The sequence below is a fragment of the Pangasianodon hypophthalmus genome, chromosome 19, assembly GCF_027358585.1.
Source record: "Pangasianodon hypophthalmus isolate fPanHyp1 chromosome 19, fPanHyp1.pri, whole genome shotgun sequence".
Lineage (NCBI taxonomy): Eukaryota > Metazoa > Chordata > Actinopteri > Siluriformes > Pangasiidae > Pangasianodon > Pangasianodon hypophthalmus.
In genome coordinates this window covers 9,746,517-9,769,963 of record NC_069728.1, presented here as the reverse complement: position 1 = coordinate 9,769,963, position 23,447 = coordinate 9,746,517, and the positions used below count along the sequence as shown (strand labels likewise).

The 23,447-nt window shown below is 38.4% G+C and overlaps 1 protein-coding gene across 7 annotated transcripts; it reads left to right on the top strand.

Annotated features, from left to right (window-relative positions):
* The first annotated feature begins 1,315 nt into the window (after positions 1–1,315).
* magl (MAX dimerization protein MGA-like) lies at positions 1,316–22,185 on the top strand. Of its 7 annotated transcripts, none has more exons than XM_026944494.3 (25): positions 1,316–1,657; positions 3,934–4,934; positions 5,143–5,773; positions 5,913–6,012; positions 6,172–6,279; positions 6,362–6,496; positions 7,496–7,603; positions 7,696–8,276; positions 8,384–8,627; positions 9,000–9,172; positions 9,367–9,510; positions 9,623–9,671; positions 10,060–10,428; positions 10,564–10,739; positions 10,840–11,170; positions 11,711–11,974; positions 12,373–14,483; positions 14,618–14,718; positions 14,952–14,985; positions 15,268–15,456; positions 15,875–15,986; positions 16,323–16,553; positions 18,836–18,925; positions 19,596–19,697; positions 20,877–22,184. In XM_026944494.3, exons 2-25 carry the CDS (start codon positions 4,024–4,026, stop codon positions 21,368–21,370), a joined length of 7,788 nt encoding a protein of 2,595 aa, XP_026800295.3. In that variant the 5' UTR covers positions 1,316–1,657; positions 3,934–4,023; the 3' UTR covers positions 21,371–22,184. The 7 variants fall into 7 exon arrangements, with proteins under 7 accessions (XP_026800295.3, XP_026800293.3, XP_026800292.3 ...); XM_026944492.3 differs by having other exon boundaries at positions 1,316–1,707; positions 3,937–4,934; XM_026944491.3 differs by having other exon boundaries at positions 1,316–1,707.
* The last annotated feature ends 1,262 nt before the right edge of the window (positions 22,186–23,447 follow it).

Genomic DNA, 23,447 nt, shown 5'->3' with positions numbered 1-23,447 from the left:
ATAAATCTCTGGTACCAACTGGAAAGTACATCTTTGGTAACCCCCTATTTCATGGGAACAGTGCAATAATGCAGTGTCACTTTAATACTGTTGTGTGTTTGTGTTTTTGTGCATTCTTGGTGTGTCTCTTTTATATTTTTTATACTTACATATTTTTTATTTTTTTATATCTTTTTATCTGCTGCTGTAACAATGCAAATTTCCCCATTGGGGATGAATAAAGGATTATCTTATCTTTTATATACAAAAGCCTTACAAGGTTTAAGCCTAGAAATCTTACAGTGGACCCTAAGTGACCACTTATACCACTTGTGGCTAGAAATGTCCAATATTCACATGCCTGTCAGATGGTAAATAGGTCTCAGCTAACTTTCCTATTGTTTAACCCAATAGACTTAAAGGGATATTTTAGGCTGAGAGCTCCTATTTGCATTTATATGAATTTATTCCATGAGGTCAGGAAAAGACCAGTCTAAAGTCAAGAGATGGTATTGCTATAAGTCAGTACTTTCATTTCACAACAGTTGGCATAGTTTGTCTTAAAACAGTTAGCTACATGAAAATGCTGTATAAATGGTATTGCTAACTTTTTCACAAATTAGGATGTGGTTTAAGCCACTTTCCTGATGCCTTAATAGGCACAATCATAAACACTCATTAAAATAACACCTGGTGGAGTTAAACCATAACTAACTGCAAAACATAAGGGTGTTTTACTAAATGCAGCATTACCAAAATAGCCGAGCTTCATATCCACATATGCATTGAGCCTGGGCATAACATTCCTTTATTAATTATATTTTTAATACCTACAATCATTTTCATTACCTGAACATTTTCATGACATGTAAGACATACACATTACCCATCAATAACTGATAAATAATGCATATGTATTACATTTCATCATTTGGATACAGTAGGTTGAAGGAAGATTTACTGGGCTTGAAGGAATAATAGCCTACAAACTAGTGAGTAGTAAACCCTCTGAAATGTAGTTTGCTCTCAATTTGCTTATATGAGCATTAACTTAATACAGCCCTACAATTATGTAGGTCATATATTACATTTGACTTTTTATGGGACATTATAATTAGCTTATATGGACAGTAGTCTTTCTATTACAGTAAGTTCTGATGATAGTTGAATGTCACACGTTCATAGAGGAACTTGTAAACGTATTAAGAGGATTAAGGCGATGGATGAACAGATCGATTAGAAAGCCTCTCCACCTCCGGGAGCCTGCGCGGTCGCGAGAGCCGCCATGGTTGTGCTGACGTCACGCCCGTAGGCAGAGCACGCATATGTGTGTGTGTGCGCGCGTGCTACAGTTGACATGATGCACGGTACAGTTCGGTATTGAGAAACAATGAAGCCAAACCACGGCGAAGGAGCTCGGGGAACACTTTCAGCATGTATGCATTGCTGACCATGAAAGGCAAGTGGGCTGTAGGTGAAACGCGCGCGATTAGAAAAACTCATGGCCATGAATTGCATGCGCGCTGTTGCATTTCTGATGCGTGTCTAAACCGCGCGACAGACGAACTCCCGCCTCGACTCGGACTTGTGCATGAATCACGCGCCATCGTGGTTGTGGCGCATGCGCAGTGGGTCTCTTCAGCGCCCGTGTGCTTTAGCTGCGAACAAGCCACCATTGGTGAGTTGGGGGTCTTCGTCGAAGTTGTCCAGCTTTGCTCAGCTCGCACGGTAAAACAATGCTTTGTTTGCTTCATTTCGCAGCAGAAAGTATCAATACTGTAAAATTTGACTGAAGCTTATTGTATCTACGTGTATATTAGCATGAAGCTGTGCGCTTTGGTTTGTTTTTGCGAAGAGCAGCTAGCTAGCAGCGCTAATTAGCAGTAGCTAGCTGCTTATTTACCTAGCTAGCTAACTAACTCAGCAGGCGGCTTAAGCAATTTCTAACCTGTGTGCACAATTCTCGTGTTTCTAAAGAATACGGACTTGAAATACTTATTGTTTAGTCCATTTAGCAACAGTGCCGTTGTAGTCAATGGGTTTACGCTCATTCGCCGTTTTCCTGTTTCCATTTCTAATGCAGGGATCGTCAAGCTGTGTTTATACCGGAAATGTCTGTGTGTTCATAACATGTTTAGCGAGATGACTAACAGTGGTGGTTATCATCCTGGTTTTATATCTTAAACACTAATGGAAAAGTGTACATAGCTAGAAACCCGGTTGAATGTTTGTGGTTCTGTCTGTTAGACTCATCGCAGCACCAGTCCACTAGTCTTATCGGGTTTAGTTTGCTTTCCTGTACAGACATTAACTGTAAATCTTCATATAAATGCATGTATAGAGTCTAAGAAACGTTGCACAGCTCAGATCTCTCCGTGTGTTTGTCAAGTGCCTCTAATGATTAGCTTTCTGATAATGTGCTGTGTTTCTCTTATATTCCGCATGTCCTCATGTCAAACTGTTTACAAAACTAGCTGGAGTCTGGATGACATGAATGGATGTTAAAACATGCAGATCATGTTGGATATTTATTCTGTGAGCATTTAGCCTGATTTGACACATATCTAACGAATTACATAGATGACCATACATGTATATGGTGTGTGTGTGTGTGTGTATACAGATACACCTGTTTTATAAGTGCACTTACTGACTAGTCCATCTGTTGCTATACAAGAGCTGTACCCTGTACATCAATGGAAAGGAACCACCAGCAGACCCTGACTGACCCGGTATTTGGGAAATTACAAAGGGAAGTGGTAGCTCAGTGGTTAAGATGTTGGACTGCTGCTTGGAAGGTTGAGATTTCAAATCCCAGCACCACCAATCTGCCACTGCTGGGCCCTTGAGCAAGACCCTTGACCCTTAACTGCTCAGCTGTATAAAAATGAGATAATTGTAAGTCACTCTGGATAAGGGTGTCTGCCAAATACCATAAATGTAAATGAAATGGTTGATTCTTAATGCAGTAGTGACACTGACATGGTGATGAGTGAGGATGGTGCGGGTGTACCAGACACAGCAGCACTGCTGTTTTTTTTAAACTGTATTCCCTTACTGGCCACTTTATTACACCTACCTGCATGGGTAATACATCATTAATCCTGATCCAGCCTCCACTGGTGCTCAGTTTCAGACCGCAGGACTACTGTTGCCTGGATGGCTTTAGCTGGTGGACTCTTCTCAACATAGCAGTCACATTGATGACAAATTAATTAATTAATTAAAAGCAACTGATGGACTACTTTCAGTAATTACAAGCTTAAATATTATGTGACAACAGCCTACCTGTTTGGACAAAGACCCCATACCACCCATACTAGATGACAGGTATTGATTTTAGACATTGGCTACGTTTACACAATGCATGCATCCGTCACTTCTTTGCTGAGAGATTATGCCCCACTTTACATTAATAACAGCTCCAATCCTGGTAAAGATGCCTGCCACTGACTACTTTTACATACATATCAATATTCTGATATTAATCGGAATTTGGCAGTACTCTGTTTAGTATTGAGTCATGTAAACACCGCAGTCAGATTGCCTGAGGCAGATTAAGACAATATTCAGATTCCCCAAATTCCGATTCCCACCCCTGGAATATGCCTGTTTTAATCAGACTTTTGCTGCATGTAAATCCACTGAAAGGAGAGAGATGTGCGTGCTCAGTCCGCAAGGAATTGTGGGTGCTAATAGATGCCTAGCTGTAGGCTAGGTATTTAGAAATGGCAACTCAGGCATACTTACAACAACCATGTATACAGGAATAATCCGATGCCTGTACACATATAAATATACTGTATGTGGAATATGGCTGCAACCTGAATATAGACCTTAAACAGTCTTTGATGTGCATGTAAACATAGCCATTGTATGATATCCAAGTGTTTTTTCATTGCTGATAAGCCTTACCTCAATGATTCTGTTTGTTTTTTATGTCTTTCCATTCAGTAGGATGCCCAGCACACAAAGTCTGGCTCCAGGGTAAGAGAATCAGACTGCCCTTTAAAGGATTGACTGTGGCCTAATATTGCTTGCACCATGGAGGGTGGAACTGAACAGAGATTGACAGAAAAGGCTTGTCTAGTCTCTACTCCACACTCAGTGCCTGTGGTTTTGAAGCCAGGCAAAAGTGATGAGTGTGGCAACAACCAGGCAAACCAGCAAGTCACCTTGTCCCCTGTTACACTTACTAAAAGCTCTACCCAGGAAAGTCACACAAGCAGTGACATTAAAGTTATTCTGGAGAATGAATCGGTTTGGAGTCGGTTTCACAGCTTGGGCACAGAGATGATCCTCACGAAGCAAGGCCGGCGCATGTTCCCCTGCTGTCGCTTTAGACTGAGTGGATTAGATCTGCAAAGGAAGTACTTTCTGGTTATGGATATCATGGCTTTAGATGATTTTACCCACAAATGGAATGGAAAGACATGGGAGCCTGTCGCAGTGGATGAGCCACATGTGCTGGGACAGTTATGCGTCCACCCAGATTCCCCAGCCCTGGGCCAGCAGTGGATGGATAGCCCCGTGTCCTTTTACAAGGTGAAGCTAACCAATGACTCCACGGACCAAGAGGGCTGTGTGCTTTTGCGTCCAATGCACCGCTACCTACCACGACTGCATGTTGTTCCTGTGAATCCAGATTCAGAACGGACTATTGCACTTGATAGTCCAGATGTCAAGGTATTCAGTTTCCCCCAAACAGAGTTTTATGCAGTCACCAGCTACCAGAACCCCCAGATCACCCAGCTTAAAATTGACTGTAACCCTTTTGCAATGGCCTTCAGAGAAGACAGCCAGAGCATTCGTCTTCTTCAAGACAAACTCAGGCTCTGCTCTTCTGCTGGTACACCCTTCCGATCTCCTTTTCTAAGTTTGGCCCAGAATCTTAGTGGAAAACAGAAAGAGGGTGCAGTAAAGAGCACAGCCTCAACCTGTATTCAAGACAAGAGGTAGATGAATTTTTTTATATGATAGCTGAGAAACATTTTTTGCAAATTTTTAATTTGGGACTTTATTTGAAATCTGATTTGGGAATTCCTTTATTTTGGGAAATTTTGAGCTCTTAACTTGAAAAATATAATTGAATTATTGTGTACAAGTATGACTTTAGATTAAACTGTTGCCATTGACATTTGAATTTTTTTTCTGTTTTTACAGAATAAGAGGTCTTTATCCAGGATCAACATCTCTTAAAGAAGGAGAGGGGATCTTTACTAAAATGAGAAATGCAACTTTAAGTTGCCCAAATAATATGACTTTGTGCCAAGAGAATACTGATTGCAGTGAGAATGATAGAGGAGATGAAGCTGTTGTGAATCAACGTCCAGCAGAAACTGTGCTGGATGAGCATGTAACACCTTTGGGTTTTGAACCAAGTGTAACTGTGTCTTTAGAAGAACGCTTGTCAAGCACTGGTGAACCAGTTTCTCCCATAAGCAGCACTGAAAATCCAAGATGTTCTGAGGCTTCTGCTGTTAATTCTCAAATAAGCTGCACAAACAGTGAATCACCTACAAAATCAACCATGGCTGCTCAGAGTCCTGAGACTCAGGAGGAAATGAAGTCCCTGCCCAGACCACATTCCCTTAATGGTAGTCAAGTACACGAGCGTAAACCAGGCTGTCTGTATAGACGTAGACATTATCGGAGGGGGAGAAAAGCTAAATCTAAATGGTGGTCTAATGTGAAGTATGCAAAACCCCCTCCTGCAGTTGTGCCGCTTAATGTTCCTTTGCAACCGGACCTTGAAGATGTGGAGGGAATGTTGTTTGTATCTTTTGTCGCAAAGGTATGATTTTAGACCTCGTTTTCTGATATTTTAATTAACATGCTTTGTGACTTATTTTGAATAATGTGAATATATTTATTATATGTTTTCACTACAGTATCTTGAGGTAACAATTTATTTCTTTGTTTCTATTCCAAAGGAAGCCTTAAATATTCATGTTGAAAACATAAAAGAAAGTGAAACATCTCTGCCTCCACCATCTCCAACACATAACCAGTCAGATATTCATGAAGCTGCAGGTATGAAGACATGCACAGACTTTTTGAGTTTTTGTATAAAGTCTTGTTCATTACAACTAAATAAGTAGTCTGGTGAGATTATTCATAGGAAGGCTTAAAATGTAATCCACAAAACACGAAGCAAGTGTCTGTGTTTATATTTCTTCTATGTTACTATAGCTGTCAGTCTGTCTATGGAGGAAAGAATTGCCAAATTGGAGAAAATTTTACTCCTTCATCTAAAACAGCAAAAGCACAGACAGGTCATTCACCCACGCCTACAAGACGGTGTGTAGAGAACGTGTGTCTAATATTAAGACTTGATATTTGGGTCGATGTGCTAAAAATTGTTTATTTATTATGTTTACAGTTGGCATGAAGTTAAGCCTTCTGGATCCAAAGTTACCTATAGACTTGCAGTACCTTGGTGTGCACTTGCCCCTTCCCCCACCTATTCACGAGGGTTTGGATAAAATGAATCCCACAAGCCTGTCGTCCTCTCCTGGTGCGTAAAATATTAGTTTGAGCTGTAAATTGTTCCTGCAGGATAAGTGGCTCTTTAGAGGTGAAAATTTAGAAAAGCAGTGTTGTAGTCAGGGACGTGAAAGCATGTCAGAACGACTAATCCATTAGTCACTAACAAACGGATGAATATTCTGCACCAATTTAATAACGGATACATAACGTATCTTTATTAGGCTAAGTGGTAAAACTAGGTAAGGGATTATATAGTTTTAGTAACCAAGCAAGTGTATTTGAATCAGTACAATAAAAAACGTTTGGCACATCAAGTGCCACTGTGTGAATCCCAAATTCACTACATACTCTCACTACATAGTGTATAACATGGGATTGCAGTCATTTATTTGCTTTTTTTTAAATAATGAATTAAAAAGTGAGACCCTAGATAAAAACATCTGAAAGTAAAGTATTCCACAAATTAAGTGTATTTATTTGGATAACTTTTGCTACATCAAGCGATACTAGGACACTCGTCTCAGTACACATACATTAGGTAAGAGGGAGCACATGGGATGTAAACATTCAGATATGGAGTTTTGAGCAGTAAATTTTGTTCTGATGACTCTGGACAACAAGCTCTACTGTGAGCTTTTTTTCTTGTTGTCACAAAACTTCTGTGGAGGGAGACATCTGTTATGCAAAACTTTATTGTTTTTTTTTTTTTTTTTTTTTTGACACTATCTAACAGTTTAGATTGAACACTCTCTCTATTTTTACTCTGAATACAATGTTGGTACATTTTGCCAACACACTCATTAGGAAGAAAAGATATAAGCCGTTTTCTTCCCTAATGTCGGATGAAAAGAAATCAGTTTGCAAATTACAAATATTAATTCACTGATCCATTACGTGGATTATATAATGAGTAACGGGTCATTGCTACAGTTCACTCCTCCGGTTCACATAAGAGTTATATCAAAACTGTCCTAATTAGCTATTTGCAGAAATACAGAGAAAAGTTACAATGCTTATACTTGTTTAGATGCAGCTGGATTTTTTGTGTCACGGACTGGCAAGACAAATGATCCCACAAAGATAAAAGGCTGGAGAGATAAGTTTAAAACCAACACAGTACAGAATGCACCTGAAGGTAAGAACTTGCTATAGGAAAAAGTATTTCAACAACAGTATGTCTCTGGTCAGGTGAACAGTTTTGATTTTAACTTTTCTGTTTTTGAATAGGCCTGAAAAACAGTTCAGCATTCTGTAGTGAAATGCTGGATGCGTATCTCGAAAACGAGGCCCAGCAGATTAGCGATCGTGTTGCCGTGTTTTCCAAATGCTCTACATCACCAGTATCATACCAGCTACCTTCGAAGAGCAGCAGTTATGTGGTTACCCTGGATAGTCTACTTAAGTCTCGATCTGTTTCATCAAACAAGGTCTGCACCAAACCAACGGACAAAATCCTGCCCAAATCTCCACTTAGAAGATCTTCAAGTGCTGCTGTACCTTTGTCTTCAGCAGGATTTCAAAATAGATTTCAAGGAAACCAGGAGAAAGGGAGTAAATTTGCACGTTCGTTTCAAGCACATCAACATGCAGTGTCTACAGTTCAAGCCAGCAGATCCATGAGCTTTGTTTCTAGACCTGGTATGAAGAAACAACCTGGCAAGTCTCAGCTGAAATGGATCCCTGTAAAAGCCAAAAAACAGATGATGCTTCAGGAGATGGAGGAAGAGGCAATCTTTCATGGCAAAGTTCGTACACACATCACTACCGAAAGAGCAAAATTTGCTCTTACTTCTCTGCTTAATTTCCAGGTAAGCTATACTTAGAACCATATGTGGGAATAATTGCTACTAAATCTATATTACATCAGTACATGTAAATGTATTCTTTCCTGAGCTTTCATTCTTAATCTCTTCAGAAACCGGGTAAAAGGCCTAGGTTCCGCAAACACCATAAAGATGAGAATGCATGTCCTGAGGATTTCTGTCGTTTGGGCTGCATGTGTGATAGCTTGGACAGGGAAATCCGAGGGCCTACCCACTGTCGGAGAGTTGAGTGCATGTTTGACTGCAACTGTTTCAAGCACAAAGTTCTTCTGCTCCACCCTCCAAAAGAGACAGCAAATGTTCAGAGGGGCAGGAAGAGATCAGTACTGGCTTTTCGTAAGTCCTCTTGTATTCCCTAGCAAATTCAGTATGGTGATTATTGATACATTGAGTGAACACTCAGGTGGTGTTAGTAAGTTGGTTAAACCTGGATGGAGTGTGCAAGATTTTTTTAGAAATAAAAAAAACAAGTCCGGGGAGAAATACAGTGATAAATTTTATTAAGAAAGAAGTCAAGCTTCACACAGAGTTGATGGTAGTGAACTAGCTGTCTGCTTGTGGAAAAGAGCACATCCCAGGCTGTAAATTGTTTTTCCATCACTTACTTAAATACTTGAAAGTAGCATCCTGTCTAACAATCTTTACCTAAAATTGTAATCCTTTTTCTTCTAAGTGAAAATAAATAACATGAATCACTATTCCCAAAAGCTATTGCAGACCCAGAGAGGGAACCCAGACCACCACCTGCAGCCAGTATCACCACTTTATGGAAAAGGATTGCAGGAGAACATGATCCTGAACCATTATTTATTCCTGAGCCTTCGCTTTCTTCTAAAACTGTGTCTCGTTTACGTACCAGTCTTTACCATTCCACTAGTCAGGTGAATGATAAATCTGGTTAATGATTGCAGTTTCCAGTTTATTTGTGCTATACTGAAAAGTAAAGATGCTATTATATTGGATATGTTAAAATGATCGTCTTTGAAGAACTGTAGCAAGCTTGTAATTTGAATAAATATATTTTTCAGCATGATGTGATTTCCTGTTTACCTTGGTCCACCGTGCTTTGTTTTAGGTGCGGGAGGAAGATAAAGATCCTGTGTATTTGTATTTTGAGAGCATGATGACATGTGCTCGTGTGAGAGAGTACAACAGTAATCCACCACCTCAGATACACATGTTTCCTACCAAAAAACAAATGACAGAACCTGAACAGCTTGTAAGTATTATGATGTATGCAGAGTGATCAAAAGTGTTTTTTTTTTTTTTAAATGCGCCTTTCCTTGATGTTTTATAGTAACCCATTGACAGTGTGCTTTTTTTCTTTCTAGAATGAAACTGCCAAAGCAGGTGAACCACCTTCCTCTCAAAAAATACCAGGTTGGTATCTGTGGTCTTGAATTTCATCACATTGTGCCCTTATACAACATTAGCCAGATATAAATTACCTGTGACAATTTGTGGAAATGTGTTTTAGCAACATGATTCCAAATGTTACAAAATTGTGATAAAAGTTGTCATTAAATAAGTATCTACCAATGGTAGACATACATACAGGCACAAAGAGCTGCAGTGAGCAGGAAAGGAGTCACTTTAGTCTCTGTAGTCTCTCATTAACAGAAAAATGAGTTGACAGGCTTTAAAGTGATCCTCAGAGGGGCATTCGTGTTGTGACATTTTATTTTAATAAATCAGTGTGAGTTCTAGATCCACCGTTGCGCGTAGGGATATATTCTTCTTAATTTGATTACATTTTGTCCTTACTCAGAGACAAATCCCACAGAGCCTCCGCTAAAGCCAGGTGAGCCTAAGCCCACTAAACTGCTGGAAATCCTGTCAGAGTGTAACTGGGAGCCTCATCGGAGTTTGGTGCTGAGCGCACTGTTCCGGCGCATGAACAGCAACCTCCTCTCTGAGCCTTTCTGCTTTGGCATGTACAAAATACAGCTTCTTTCTACTACCGTCAAAGGAGTAGACAGGTCCTCTACAATTACTTACAAGGTATGCATCTCCCGGGCGGATGAAAAAGAGATGACCGAAGATTTGCAGCCGCCAGTGAAGAAGGCAGTGAGAAACCAAAATTTAAAAGGTTTTGAAACCAAAGTATTCAAAGCCAATGAAACACAAGCTCAGAAAGGTAACAGTGCTTCTGACAATATAGAAAACAATTTGGTCACATAGAGCCTCCATTTTGTACAATTACATAACAATAAAATTTTGAACTTATGTGACTTCCTGTAAATTATGTTGATGCTGTTTACCTCTTGCACAGCAACAACTGACACTGATTCTGGGCGAAAGAGTAGCACCTTGGTGGAAAAGCAACAAAAAAAGCCAATCTATAAGAGAGTATTAAGGGCTTTGCCTTTCCTCACTCATGCTGCTCCTGTTGGTTGTCTCAAGGCAGATAAAAAGAAACCAGGAAGCCTTTCTCAAGGTCTAGTTAAGGTAAATTGTCTTAACAACATTGAAACACTTGACGAACAATTGTGCTTTTTCTTTTTGCTGATTAAATTATGTGTAAGTGATGTCTTTGTCTTAATTCCAGGTAAATGGGAAAACATACACTCAAGCAAAACTCCTGTTGGGCCAACTGGGAGCATTACATCCAGTGAATCGCTTTGCAGCTTTTGTCACTGGCAGGCTACTGCCTATACTTAGAGATCAATCTAAAATTGAGGTTGATACCACCAAAGCGTGTCCTTCCAAAGCCCCTCTCGAGCCAAGCTCTGTAACCGAAGTGGCAAATGTTTCAAATCAAACTCCTTCAAATCTTGCTGTAGCCAGACCTCCTTTAGCTAATGCACCTGAACCTAACACCGCTTCCAAAAACAGAAGATCAAACATAAGTCCCTTGAATGCCCTTTCAAATCTTGTGGGTAAGTAATGTTGTATGGAATAACACAGATAATTATTTCAACCTATAAAGATGTTTCTATACCTTTATGGTGCCAAATACATTCTGTCGGACTGTAGAAAGTTAAATCAACAACTTTTTCAGGCTTGAGATTTTTTTCCTGATCAGAAATATGCGATGCCTTTCATGCATATGAAATCATTTGAACCAGTGTATGAAAATCTTTATAAGAAGGATGTAAACCGACTCACAGTACTATGTATCTTTACTTGACTTTTGTATAATGTCTTCTAACCTTTGGACTTATTAATACTTATTTAGTATGTTTTGATGTATGGACCAATCAAGTTATGTAGTTGACCAGTGGATGACCCATGTTCTCAGCATAATTAATCTGTAATCTGTAAACCTTTCCCTACTGAAAGATATAAAGTGGCATTATTACTTGCAATTAAGACAGTATTGTCCAGTATTAAGTATTCATGTTGTTCATAAATCATATTTCTTATTTATTTATTTATTTTGCCTTAAGAACGCACAACTATTTCTGTTATCCCTCTAGGCCCATCCCCTGGCACAACCCCCATTGTGCCTGATGGCTCCAGATTTGTTCTTGTGCCAGTAACACCTTCCAACTCTGCAGCTGCTCCTTCAGCAGAAACTGTTACTAGTTCCACCCTCCCACCTGGCCAGCAAGTGGTTCTGCAGCCTGCGCCAGGAATGCCAGGGTCGAACTTTTTATGTCAGTACAATGGCCAAATGATCCAACTAAAGCCCATCAGCCCTGGGCCCCTTGTTGAGCCACAGTCCAGTTCTGTCAGTGAAGGTCAGTGTGCTTTCATGCTTTCAGTTGTATAGTATTTTTTGAAACATTAGAAATTAGACTGTGGATATAAAGATTTACATGGGAAGGGCAAAAAAGTATTAACGGTTACTCTACATAACCTGTATGGAACTTTACTGCATTTTTATGTAACCATTTTGTGGTTAGTAGGTCTGTGAAAATGTCTTTAAGTATATTTATGTATTTGATATTCTAACTAAAGAGTATAGTTGATTAAGATTCAGTGTGTATTTAATGGAAGCCGTGGTTTCACTTTAATAGGCAGAAGTGTTTTTCCTAAGGTGTAACAAAGGTATAAGTTGCCACTGTGGTTGTGTTCTTTTTAATCTGTTTCTCAAAATATGCTTGTTTGTCTCTCTTCTCCTGCAATGGCTATATAGGTAGCACTTCACAGGTTGTGCAAACACCTTATAATACAGGTCTGCCAAAAGACACCAGATCTGTTCAGAGGCCTTTGAACTCTACTCCTCCTTTGCCAGTCATTGCACCCAAAGTGCTTTCTCTGTCAGCAACGAGTGGCATGAACATTGCCAATGGCATGCCAGCTTTTAATTTACACTCAAGTTTTCTGGGTAAAACAGGGACATTCTCTTTTCGAATATGTCCCCCTACTAGCGAGGGGAAGCCTGTAGGTTCAGAGCATGGTAGTAAGCCTCCTGAACCTTCTGTTGACAGTTCTTCTACTTTGGCACTTCCTGGAGGTTTCACCTTGATAAAACTCTTTCCCCCTGCTGTGTCAGCTGTTTCTGCAAATGTCACCTCAGCTGCTTGTCATCCTGCTGAAATCCCACAGAATGATGAAAGTATGAAGAAATCTATCTTACAGAGTTGCTCCCCCAACCTTGAACAAAATTGTCAAGCCTCAGACAGCATTACCAAACCACTTCTTCCCGGAACATCAAATTTGAACTCTGCACAGGGGGCTACAGCTGACTCAAAAGGTGTTATTAAAGATGAGCCTGTGGAACATTCCTCTGAGTCAGTAAATACATTGACTCCAGGCAAGTATGACTGGGTACCTGAAGGTGCTGAGATGGTACACACAAGTGATGTGAGTGAATTGGAACCTAGGGACATGGATGACTGGCCACCCAAGGGAGCAGAGCGAATTTTGTGGATAGACTCTGCAGATGAAGAAGAAAATGAAGATTTGAATAAAGAGCTGAATAAGAATTTGGATGTTGCTGCTGGAAGCCCAGCTACAGAGGAAGCCAGTGAATTAGAGACAACAAAAGGAACTGTTAAAGCTGACTTCAGTAGTTGTGATGAATGTCTTCCTGTAGATAAACTGCACTTCAATGAAAAAGAGACTCCAAAAACCCCCCACATTCATGAAAATGGTTTGCCACCTGAAGAAGGTGTATGTTTGAAAAGCTCTTATACCGATGAACATAAACAACATCTGAAGTCTAGCATGCCAAATAATGACCAAGAAAAAGTCTGTGATCCATTTTTAAATGCAGCTAACTCCAACCCTACAAATAGTAGCAAACAAGGGCCACCTAATATCAGAGAACAAGTTATGATTCAAGAAAATTGTCCCCCTGGTCTCATTAAAAATGAGCCATATAATGAACCAACAGAGACGGACATGGCTGGTAATGAGTCTGACATCAAGAACCAAGGTCGTCTACCTGAAAATAGCACTTTACACATCAGTAAATTAGAAACTTACAACAGTCAAACAGGGGAGAATACACTTCTCAACCACTTTCTTATCAGGGAACAAAGGCTTGGCTCTGCTAATAATTACGATGTTTCTATTAAAATAGAATCATGCAGTGACTCACCCAAGACAGACTTTTGCTCCATGAATGATGATGTCACTAAACAGCATATTGGCTCAGAGAATATTTTACCACTTATCAATAAAGAAGAAGAGCCCAGTATGAATCAAACAGTGACAGAATTTTCCAGTGACCCAAGTAAGCAAAGTTTGGGCTCTGAGATTAGTTCTCAAATTCTCAATCATAAGGAATTTTATAATAATCCAGCCAGACCCAACACCACGGCTTCACTGCATGCTGAAGACAGTCATGAGAATGTTGACATTGCTGGTAATGCTCCATGCTCTTTACTGGATGGTCAGACACCTGTGATGAACTCCCCACCTACAGCACATCTGCTAAACACAGCCTCTTTGGGTCAGAAAACTGGCCCAAAAAAGGTTTCACTTTTTCCTCATAATATGCATAAATCATCCCCTGAGCTTTCAGATAATTTTAAGACATCCAGACTAGTTAAACAGGATTTAGAAGAGGGAAAAGATGATGCGGAGGATAGGAACAAGCAGCTTAAGTCTAAGACAGCAGTGGAAGAGCTGTATGGTGATGAAGAGATTGTTGTGGATGTGATGAACCTGAGTGAAGATGAAGATCCAAGTGACGAGTTTGACAGAGATGAAGACAATTCAAGTGATGATGGCGAGGGGGACTCAAATAGTGATGAAGAGGATTCCAGTAATGACTCCACTAGTGACAGTGAAACAAGTGTAAGTGGCCCAGTTTTAACATTTAAAAATGATCAATCTCCTATCGGATGTCGTGATGTTCTGGCCATGCTTGTGACGCAACTGTAAGAAAATGAAAGATCTTTTAAATTGCTGAAATTGTTTTTGAATTTTAGGCAGACATGTCTAATGAAGATGATGTTGACGTTGAGACGTTTGAGGAAAATGATGGAAAGATGATGATAAACATGATAAAAGATAAAACCAGGCATAAAAAGTAAGACCTCAGTATGAACTTGATTTGTGGTGCTTCTTCTGGCAGCTGGCACCTACTTTTAAAATTTGTTCTTAATGATTTCTGAATAATATGGCCAAACAATAGCAGAAAGCTTTTGGCCAAAGCACTGTCACTAGTTGAGTGGAACGTTTTATTACAGCTCATATTTTTCCAATATTATGCAAATACTTTTTGATGATTTTATAATTGATCAGTGTACATTATTCTCACAGGAATGCAAAGAGAGGAGCTAAATTGAGAAAAAAGGTAAAAAAAATATTTAGACTTTTAGTACCTTGGCTGAATGTAATAGATATTGCTATCTATCTATCTATCTATCTATCTCTCTCATATATTATATATATATATATATATATATATATATATATATATATATATATATATATATATATATATATATATATAGTGTGTGTGTGTGTGTGTGTGTGTGTGTATGTGTATACATATGTGCGTGTGTCATCTGTTTAGGAGAAAAGTGTTAACCTTCTACAAATATATATATATAATTTTTTTTTTTTTTTTTTACAGATGAAGCATCTCCCAAGCATTATTAGCATAGCAGAATACCTGCCAACGCATGAGCTAGAAAAACGGCTAATTCACACTGAAAAAGAGCGTGTTCGCAGAGATGAAATGCGTCAGTCCTTTGCTGCACTGAAAAAAGCACTAAATGTTGAGGAACGAGTCAAAATGTGCAAGGATGACATTCTAAATCAGGTTAGTAATAAGCATTGAGGTTTGGCTGTAATATTGACATAATTATGTAAGGGGACTTAAATTCATAATATACTGAGTAGTTAACATATTGCTATACAACTATTATTCAGAGTCTTTGTGCTTGTATTTTGACTAGGGGATTTATGTTCTCTAAGCCAGTGGTCCTCAAAGTAGCATCTACGAAGCATAGCCAGGGGGTCCATGATATTTTTAAAAAAATTTAGTTAGTTAAAATTTAGAGTTGGAAATCACACTATCTTTCTTATAGAGTTCTTATATGTATTGCCTTATTTGACTTGTCTCCTGAATTGAATGGGTTTAATCCAAAAAGTTTGAGAACCCCTGTTTTAAGGTGATATTATGAGTAGTCTTCTATAGAGTAATCAGTCTGACAAGGTGTGCCTTGGCTTGGTTGCAGGCTCGACTTATGATTCGGGCTCTTGAGGACCGGAGCCAGTGTTTAGAGGAGAGGAAAAATGACCTACTTCAGAGACAGTCTGCCTATCTCAGCAAGATTTTAGAATTATCTGGTAAGATGTGTAGCAGCATCACATCATGTTGAGATATCAACAGTCTTTTCTTGATGTATATCAGTTGTGTTTGGTCTGTGCCATAAAGCACTATGAGACCACATCGCTGGGACCACATCGCTGTTTTTTCATTCCAGCTTTGTTGCCTGATGTAAGCCTGTTATGCAAAAGCTACTATAACATACCTTCCTTTGAGACACAACGCAAATTACACCAATTCAGTATCCAATTCATACTAAAATAGTACTATAAAACATCATCTGTTTAGGAGAAAAGTGTTAACCTTCTACAAATTTGGAACCAAGTTAACAGATCTCTTCTTTCTCATTTAAACAGCAAATACAGAGGCTAGAGACAAGGAAAGTTTTGAGGAAAACTGTGAACATCAACAGCGATTTGGGTCCAAAAACACTCTGCAAACCTCAGTTCTAGGTCCTCTAGTAAACCCTCGACGGCTAGACAGTGACGGCAACAGACTCCCACCTCGTCTTGGACGCTGGAAAGCCCCTAATTATATACGCAAAAGATCCAGAAAGGCGTTACGGCAGCCTTCTATTACCACCACAGGTTAGTATTATACACTTCATTGCATTCATCGTTTCTGGGGTTAGCATCCAGAAATGACCACAGCAGTGTGTTTAGGGCCAAAGAAATATTTTGTGCCTTAAAGGTTATAGGATGTTTTCCCTGCAACAGATTTTTTTTTTTTTTTTTTGGAGTGACTATACTTTTATACTATATAAAAACTTGAACTAACACGTTTTGCCCCATTTATTGACTTTGAGACATTCTTCCATCTCCATATAAATCTCCATGAGCTGCATGTGAAACATTAGTGCCCATATTGTGTCTGGTTTAAATAAATAGATTAAACTAAGCTTTACTAAGCTCCACTTGTTTAATTGCTAACTATTTTAGGGAAGTGAGTGGCTTATTAAGGTACTAAAGGCATTTGATTTTTATAGAGTGTTTTTCATTAGTTTCTGTTGCAATCTATTATGTGTCAGATTTTTTACAGAGTACACATTAAAAAAAGGATGGGGAGCACAAGCATGTTTTTATTCTATGGAAGACATTAAGTACTGGATATAGTATGAGTAATTTTATTTGTAATATTGATAAATTTTATTGTTTACTCTTTATTGCTTAAAGTTTTATCGTTTATTCTAGAGATATATTTAGAACAGTATTACTCAGAGAAGAAAGGTAAACGTTTCCAAGTATGCAACCAGACACACCTCTGTTCCAACCAGTGTTAACCTGAAGGTTGGTGGACGTACAGCACCGCAGATAAGCATGATGCACGGTTAGCTTTTTGGCATGAAGTAGGCCAGAGTGTAAAGGCATGTCAATCTGGAATTTAAAAAATATAGGCTAGGTCATGGCTTTGCAGAAAATTCATTCCGAAGACTTGCTGTTGCTTCACATTTGAACATGTATTCTCCAGCCAGAATTTTGTTTGTGATCTCAAAATTTACAGTTTCTATTGGAGTTGAGCCTAAAAAGCTGAATGTTAAACACACAAACAGAAACAGAAGTCATATTTAAATTTCTATAGGAGGTGTCTGGAACATAATGTCAGCAGTTAATTAAAAACTTCTAAGCTCTTAAAGAGGCTCTGCAATCTCAGGAACCCCAAACAGAAAATAAGGGACTCGCAAATGAAATAAGACAAAGGTGTGTTGACCTTTATAAATCAGGCGATGGCTATAAAAACAGCTACATGCCTGAAACTGCCCATAGGCACTGTTAGGGCAATAATTAAGAAGTTTTAAAATAACCAGTGCTGTAATTATCCTGCCAGGAAGTGGACGCAAATGTATTTTGCCCCCACACACAGTGAGGAGGATGATTAGAGAGGCAAAAATTTCTCAAGGGATCACTGTAGTAAATTTGGTGAAGATGGTAGCATTTTAGGGTTGCCAGATATACAAGTTGCTGCCACCTGCAGGCCAGCAAACTATTCGGAAGGCAGAAGAATGCCTTTGCTTTCATCTACCCACAAAAATATGCACTTTAACGGGAACCGGGTTCTGTGGTCAGATAAGACCAAAAACCTGATCTCCATTGTTAAGTTTGGTGGAGGATCTGTAATGTTGTGGGGTTGTTTTTCCTCCAAAGGCCCTGGGGTCATGGACTCCATAATGTACCAGGAGATTTTAAATAAAAATACTATGTGGCTGCCTCTGCCAAGAAGGTATATCCAGTTCATGGTTGGATTGCTGTTTCAGTGACCTCCAGGATTGATCCAAATCAAACGTCCAAATCTACACAAAAATGGTTCAGTGTCCACAGAATCAAGCTTTTGACATGGCCATTCAAGTCACCGTACCTATACCCCACTGAAAACCTGTATGGAGGAGTCTCAGATTAATTACTCTATATTCTCCAGTCTAATCAGGCATTATAAGAGCTGTTAAAGTATTAAATAAGGCCAATAAAACTGATGTGGTTTTGTTAAAAAAAAAAAAAAAAAAAAAAAAAAAAAGATATCAGTTAAAGATGAAATCTCTCTTGTATTTAAGCACAAGATCTTTACACAACCTTTTTAACCCGTCTTTACTAAGGGTGCTAGTAGTCGTGGAGCTGACTGTAGGTGTATAATGTACAGAGTGAAAGAAATGGCTGCTTTCAGCTTAAAATGAAAAAGGTGCAATAAAACTGCTCATTTCAATTACTCAGCCGTTTTAGAAACAAAATCATGATTTCATTAATGAGTAAAATAATTATGTTTATCATTGCAGCCATTATCTGAGCCCTTGATATGATAAAATGATTTTAACAGTGATCATTTTATTATACTTATGATGTATTCTGTGACCCTCACTATGCCCATGGGATTTTTACAGTGGCTGCGGATGAGAGTGTAGACTTACATTTAAGTCCAGATACACCAGGCAACCACACTGTGAGTGAACCCTTGCCCTCGGTTAAAACAGGTAAATACAGAGTATAACCTGGTTAAGTCTTATTTGCTAAATAACCTGTATTACTTATTGTTTCAGTAAGTAAGTTTTAAGATTTTATTAACATAATTCATTTTTATTCTTAACTGTAATTTTTTATTAAATCTCACTGCAAATAAATGTAGATTTTTCACAAAGTTTCCTGAGATACTACACTAGTGGCATATGGAATAAAAAGCCAGGTTTAAGAATTAATACTTTCTGGTATCATGTTAAATGTATCATCATAGTCTACCTCTGTCTGAATGTAGTTTGATCATAATATACGTTGGTTGTGATCATTTCAAAATCTGTCCTGTCATACTGCCATCTTTTTAATGCCACCTATTTAGTTTACACAATGATGTTCTGTAATATGGAATTGATTCCAGAGCTAAAAGCAATCATGCCATTAAAAACAAAACATGACATACAATACACGAATGTTATTGCTCTTCATTGGTGACATGTAGAAAGTATACTACACTGAAAAGCAAAACCTTCATTACTATACGCAGCAAGTACTTAGTAAAAGGATGTCTTTCTTAAATGAAGTGGCAGTTATGGAAATTCGTCTATAGATTGTCTTGCAGCAATACCGCCAGTTCAGCAACCTTACTAGTTGTGCCTTCAAAAGTATATTTTTCTCTATGAAATATTTTAGAGGACCTAGTGCGGTCACTAATTGCACAGAACCCCACTGGTCTACCTCCAGTATGCAAAACCCCTCAACAGAAAAGTCTTTCAACAGAGCCCAAGCCACCAGGTATGTGTCTGATCCAGTAATGTGTTTGTGTTCTGCTGTTTTCACTAGCACTTGCACCCTGGGTTGTAGAAGAGCCAGAGGTCTCGTTTATCAACTGTGTGTACTCGTAGTTTTGTGTGTAAACTGCCCATGTGTACGTCTACGCATGGAATGTGATTTAAGTTATTCTTAATTATTAAGTTATTATTGTTAAGTTAAATTAAGTTATTATTAATTAAGTTATTCTGTGCGCACTCAGGTCCTTTTTTTTTTTATTTTTTTATTTATTATTATTTTTTTTTAAATATAGTCACAGGCACATTATTACAAGAAATTGGAGAGAGGTTTTGCATGTCCCAAGAGCTGAACAATGACACATCTTACATGCTTTCTCAACGCTCATGCCACAATACATTACATTTCCAAATACAGTGGTGGGAAAGACAATAATATTGAGGGGGTTTCACGATATCACAGGTTTTCCAAATAAATTGCACACGTGTAGCCATAAAAATCTCCCTTTTAAGGGAAGTTGTTTACCAAATATGGTGATTTTGGGGTGTTTTAGTATGTAAATGTGTGTAATAGTGCATGGGCAGAGCTATTTAGAATGTGCAGAATGTATCAATGTCCATTTTATACAGCGGAGTCTACGCACATGTGGTAAATGACAATTTTCTAGTGTGTCCTGGTGGGTCTTATGCACAGGCTCTACTCACGCGCTTTGATCAATGAGATCCCAGTTGCCTTTCCAACATTTTACAGTTTGTTTCTCCAGTTATATCTACTGTCTTTTATAAAAATAGTTAAACATGGCATTAGGTTAGCTTAAACTAGCAAACTATCCAAAATGTGTGAGAGCATGGAGGTGTCTCAGGATATGAACATACCTTGTACTGCTACTAACCAGGGTAGTATACAGTATGTTTTTTTTTTTTTTGTCATTGCTGATTCAACATTACTATTTCTTTTTTTTTTTTAAGTTTACCATTTTAATCAGTTTTCTTTGGAGTAGTAATAGAAATGTCTAACATAGATAAAATGTTTAGAGTAACACTTGATAATTAAGCGGTCTTGAATTCTGTCAAACAATTTCTCCTCATGCTGCATTTGTAAAAGGCAGTTTTGAACATATCTGCCTCTGACTGATAATGAGATCACAGCATACTGACTTTATAATTTCTTTGGCTGCCTTTGCAGAAAAGCGTTCATTGCCGAAGATCGTGTTGCAGTCTTTCGGCAAGACTGACGCCGTAAAGCTCACACATGACGTAAGAACATCTCTACCAAGTTCTGCTGAAGTCTCTAACTCTGCTCAACTGTTAACGGATGGTAATTTGGATCTGCAAGACCAAAACAAGGGATTGGAAAAATGCGATGCAACAAGAGTCTCTGATGAGATGGAGAAAACTCTAGTATCAGGGCACTCAAACAAAGAGAGCCCAACTCCATCCTCAGCAGTCACCGAGAGTGATGTCCAAAATAACACTTTGTCCGAGTTGGAAAAGGACGAACAAGCCTCTGCAGCTGTGGTGAAAGTGAGGAAAAAAAGGGGAAAGTCTGAAGTGGTCATAGAAGAGGCCTTGTCCAACCCTGATGTCTTAGGACCCAGGCAGCTAAGGCAAAGATCCCCTGCAGTTAATGGAGGGGCCACAAGGGGAGGCTCAGCAAATAAAAGGAGGAGGATTATTTAGATGTGTTGTAGTGGCTCGTGAATTTTCTCACACTCCAGCATCTCAGTTTTGTCTGTTAATAATGCAGTTTTGACTTTTCTGGTTTTGATTTCCGAGGCTACAGAAGATTTGAAAGAAACTGTAGTTCTCTAAATTTCTCCATATGCACCTGCACAGAAATCAAGGACACAGAGGAGGACAGCTGCACCTCTCATTTGATGGTTGCATCCAGTGTGTTAGGCGTGACTGCTTTTCCTTTTTTTTTTTTTGTGCCTCTTCAGGGTACTGTAAATACAGTATACACTTGTGCTCATCCTGAGGATTGTCAAGAATACTATATCATTTGAAAGAAACATTAAATTAATGTATGAATATTACCGGTGATCGTTTCCTGATAGACCCATATTGGGGTAAAGTTACTAATATGCTTTTCATTTTGGTACATTCATGTTACATGGCAGTTCATGAATTCATATTTTGCTAATAAGGGTTTCATATGTAAGAAAAGAATGGATTCACTCATTGTATGTATATGACATTTTTTCAATCATGTTTTTTTTTTACTGATTATTCTCTTGGGTCTAATTAATTATTGCTCAATACCTTTGGCTGTATAAATGCCACATGGTCAATGGATTGTGAGGGAATAACTGCTGTCTGCAGTATAGTATAAAGGAATATAGATGTGTAAAAATGACTTATTAAATATATGCCATTCTTTTATTAAACCTTTGTGGATGATTTTTTTTCATTTGTTAAATCTATTGTTCAACTGAATGCATTAATTTAATTCAAGAATTTCTTGTTCAGTATAATTATACAGTCCCCTCTGAAAGTATTGGGATGGCAAGGCCAGTTCTTTTGTTTTTGCTGTATACTGAATCCATTTGTGTTTGAGATCAAAAGATGAATTTGAGACCATAGAGGAGAAGTTCAGCTTTCACTTCCTGATTTTATATATTTATATATATATATATATATATATATATATATATATATATAGGCAAATACATAAGAGTCTATGAATGGATCATTATTAGAGTGATTATAATGTTTCTAGCATGTTATATGTTTGGCAATAGTTCTTTTAATCTTAAAAGATGAAGTGTGTAGATTTTTAGTTCTTTAATAACCATGTAGAAAGATGTATCATGGCCATATTCCAGGATGACACTGCCAAGATTCATCAGGGTTAAAACTGTGAAAGAATGGTTCAGAGAGCATAAAGAATAATTTTCACACATGAATTGGCACCTCTGGGTCCTGACCTTAACCTCACAACATCACAACATTTATTTCCATCAAGCGGTGCATCAGTTTTTGGTCAAGATCTTGTACTGACAATGAAAGAGGTGAGCACTCTATAAAGTCTCCTCCGGCACATCCCAAAGACTTTCACTGAGGTTAAGGTTAGGACTCAGAGGTGCCAAGGCAAGATGTGAACGAATTGTAGACTTTCAGCTTTATTTTAAGAGGTTCCACAAAAATATGGCATTTACCATTTAGGAATGACAGCCATTTTTAACAAAGTACCTCCATTGTGTGTGTGTGTGTTTGTGTGTGTGTGTGTATATATATATATATATATATATATATATATATATATATATATATATATTACATTTTGATCCTTAATATTTTGCTTGTGGATTTTATTATTTTATCTGAAACTGGCACAAAATTAACTCCATAATGATCACATGATGAACACAGTGAGATTTTACCTGAAGTTTGGATGGCGCACTGCTGCAGAGGGATACAGCAGGCATTTTGGATTTGTTTCTGAAATATTTTATGACCTGGTAATATATATGTGCAAAATAACACACATTAATTGCGCTTTACTGATGTTCATGAAAAGTTAATGGAGTTATCATAACGATTCCTCCATATTTAAGCGCCCAAACATCAAATACACATGTCCCATTTGCTTAACCACATTTTATATACTAGCAGCTATGGTGAGAAACAGGATTACCCAGTCGGAATCATACATTGTCCATCCACCCATCCATTTTCTGTACCGCTTATCCTACACAGGGTCGCGGGGAGCCTGGAGCCTATCCCTGCGGACTCGGGGCACAAGGCAGAGGACACC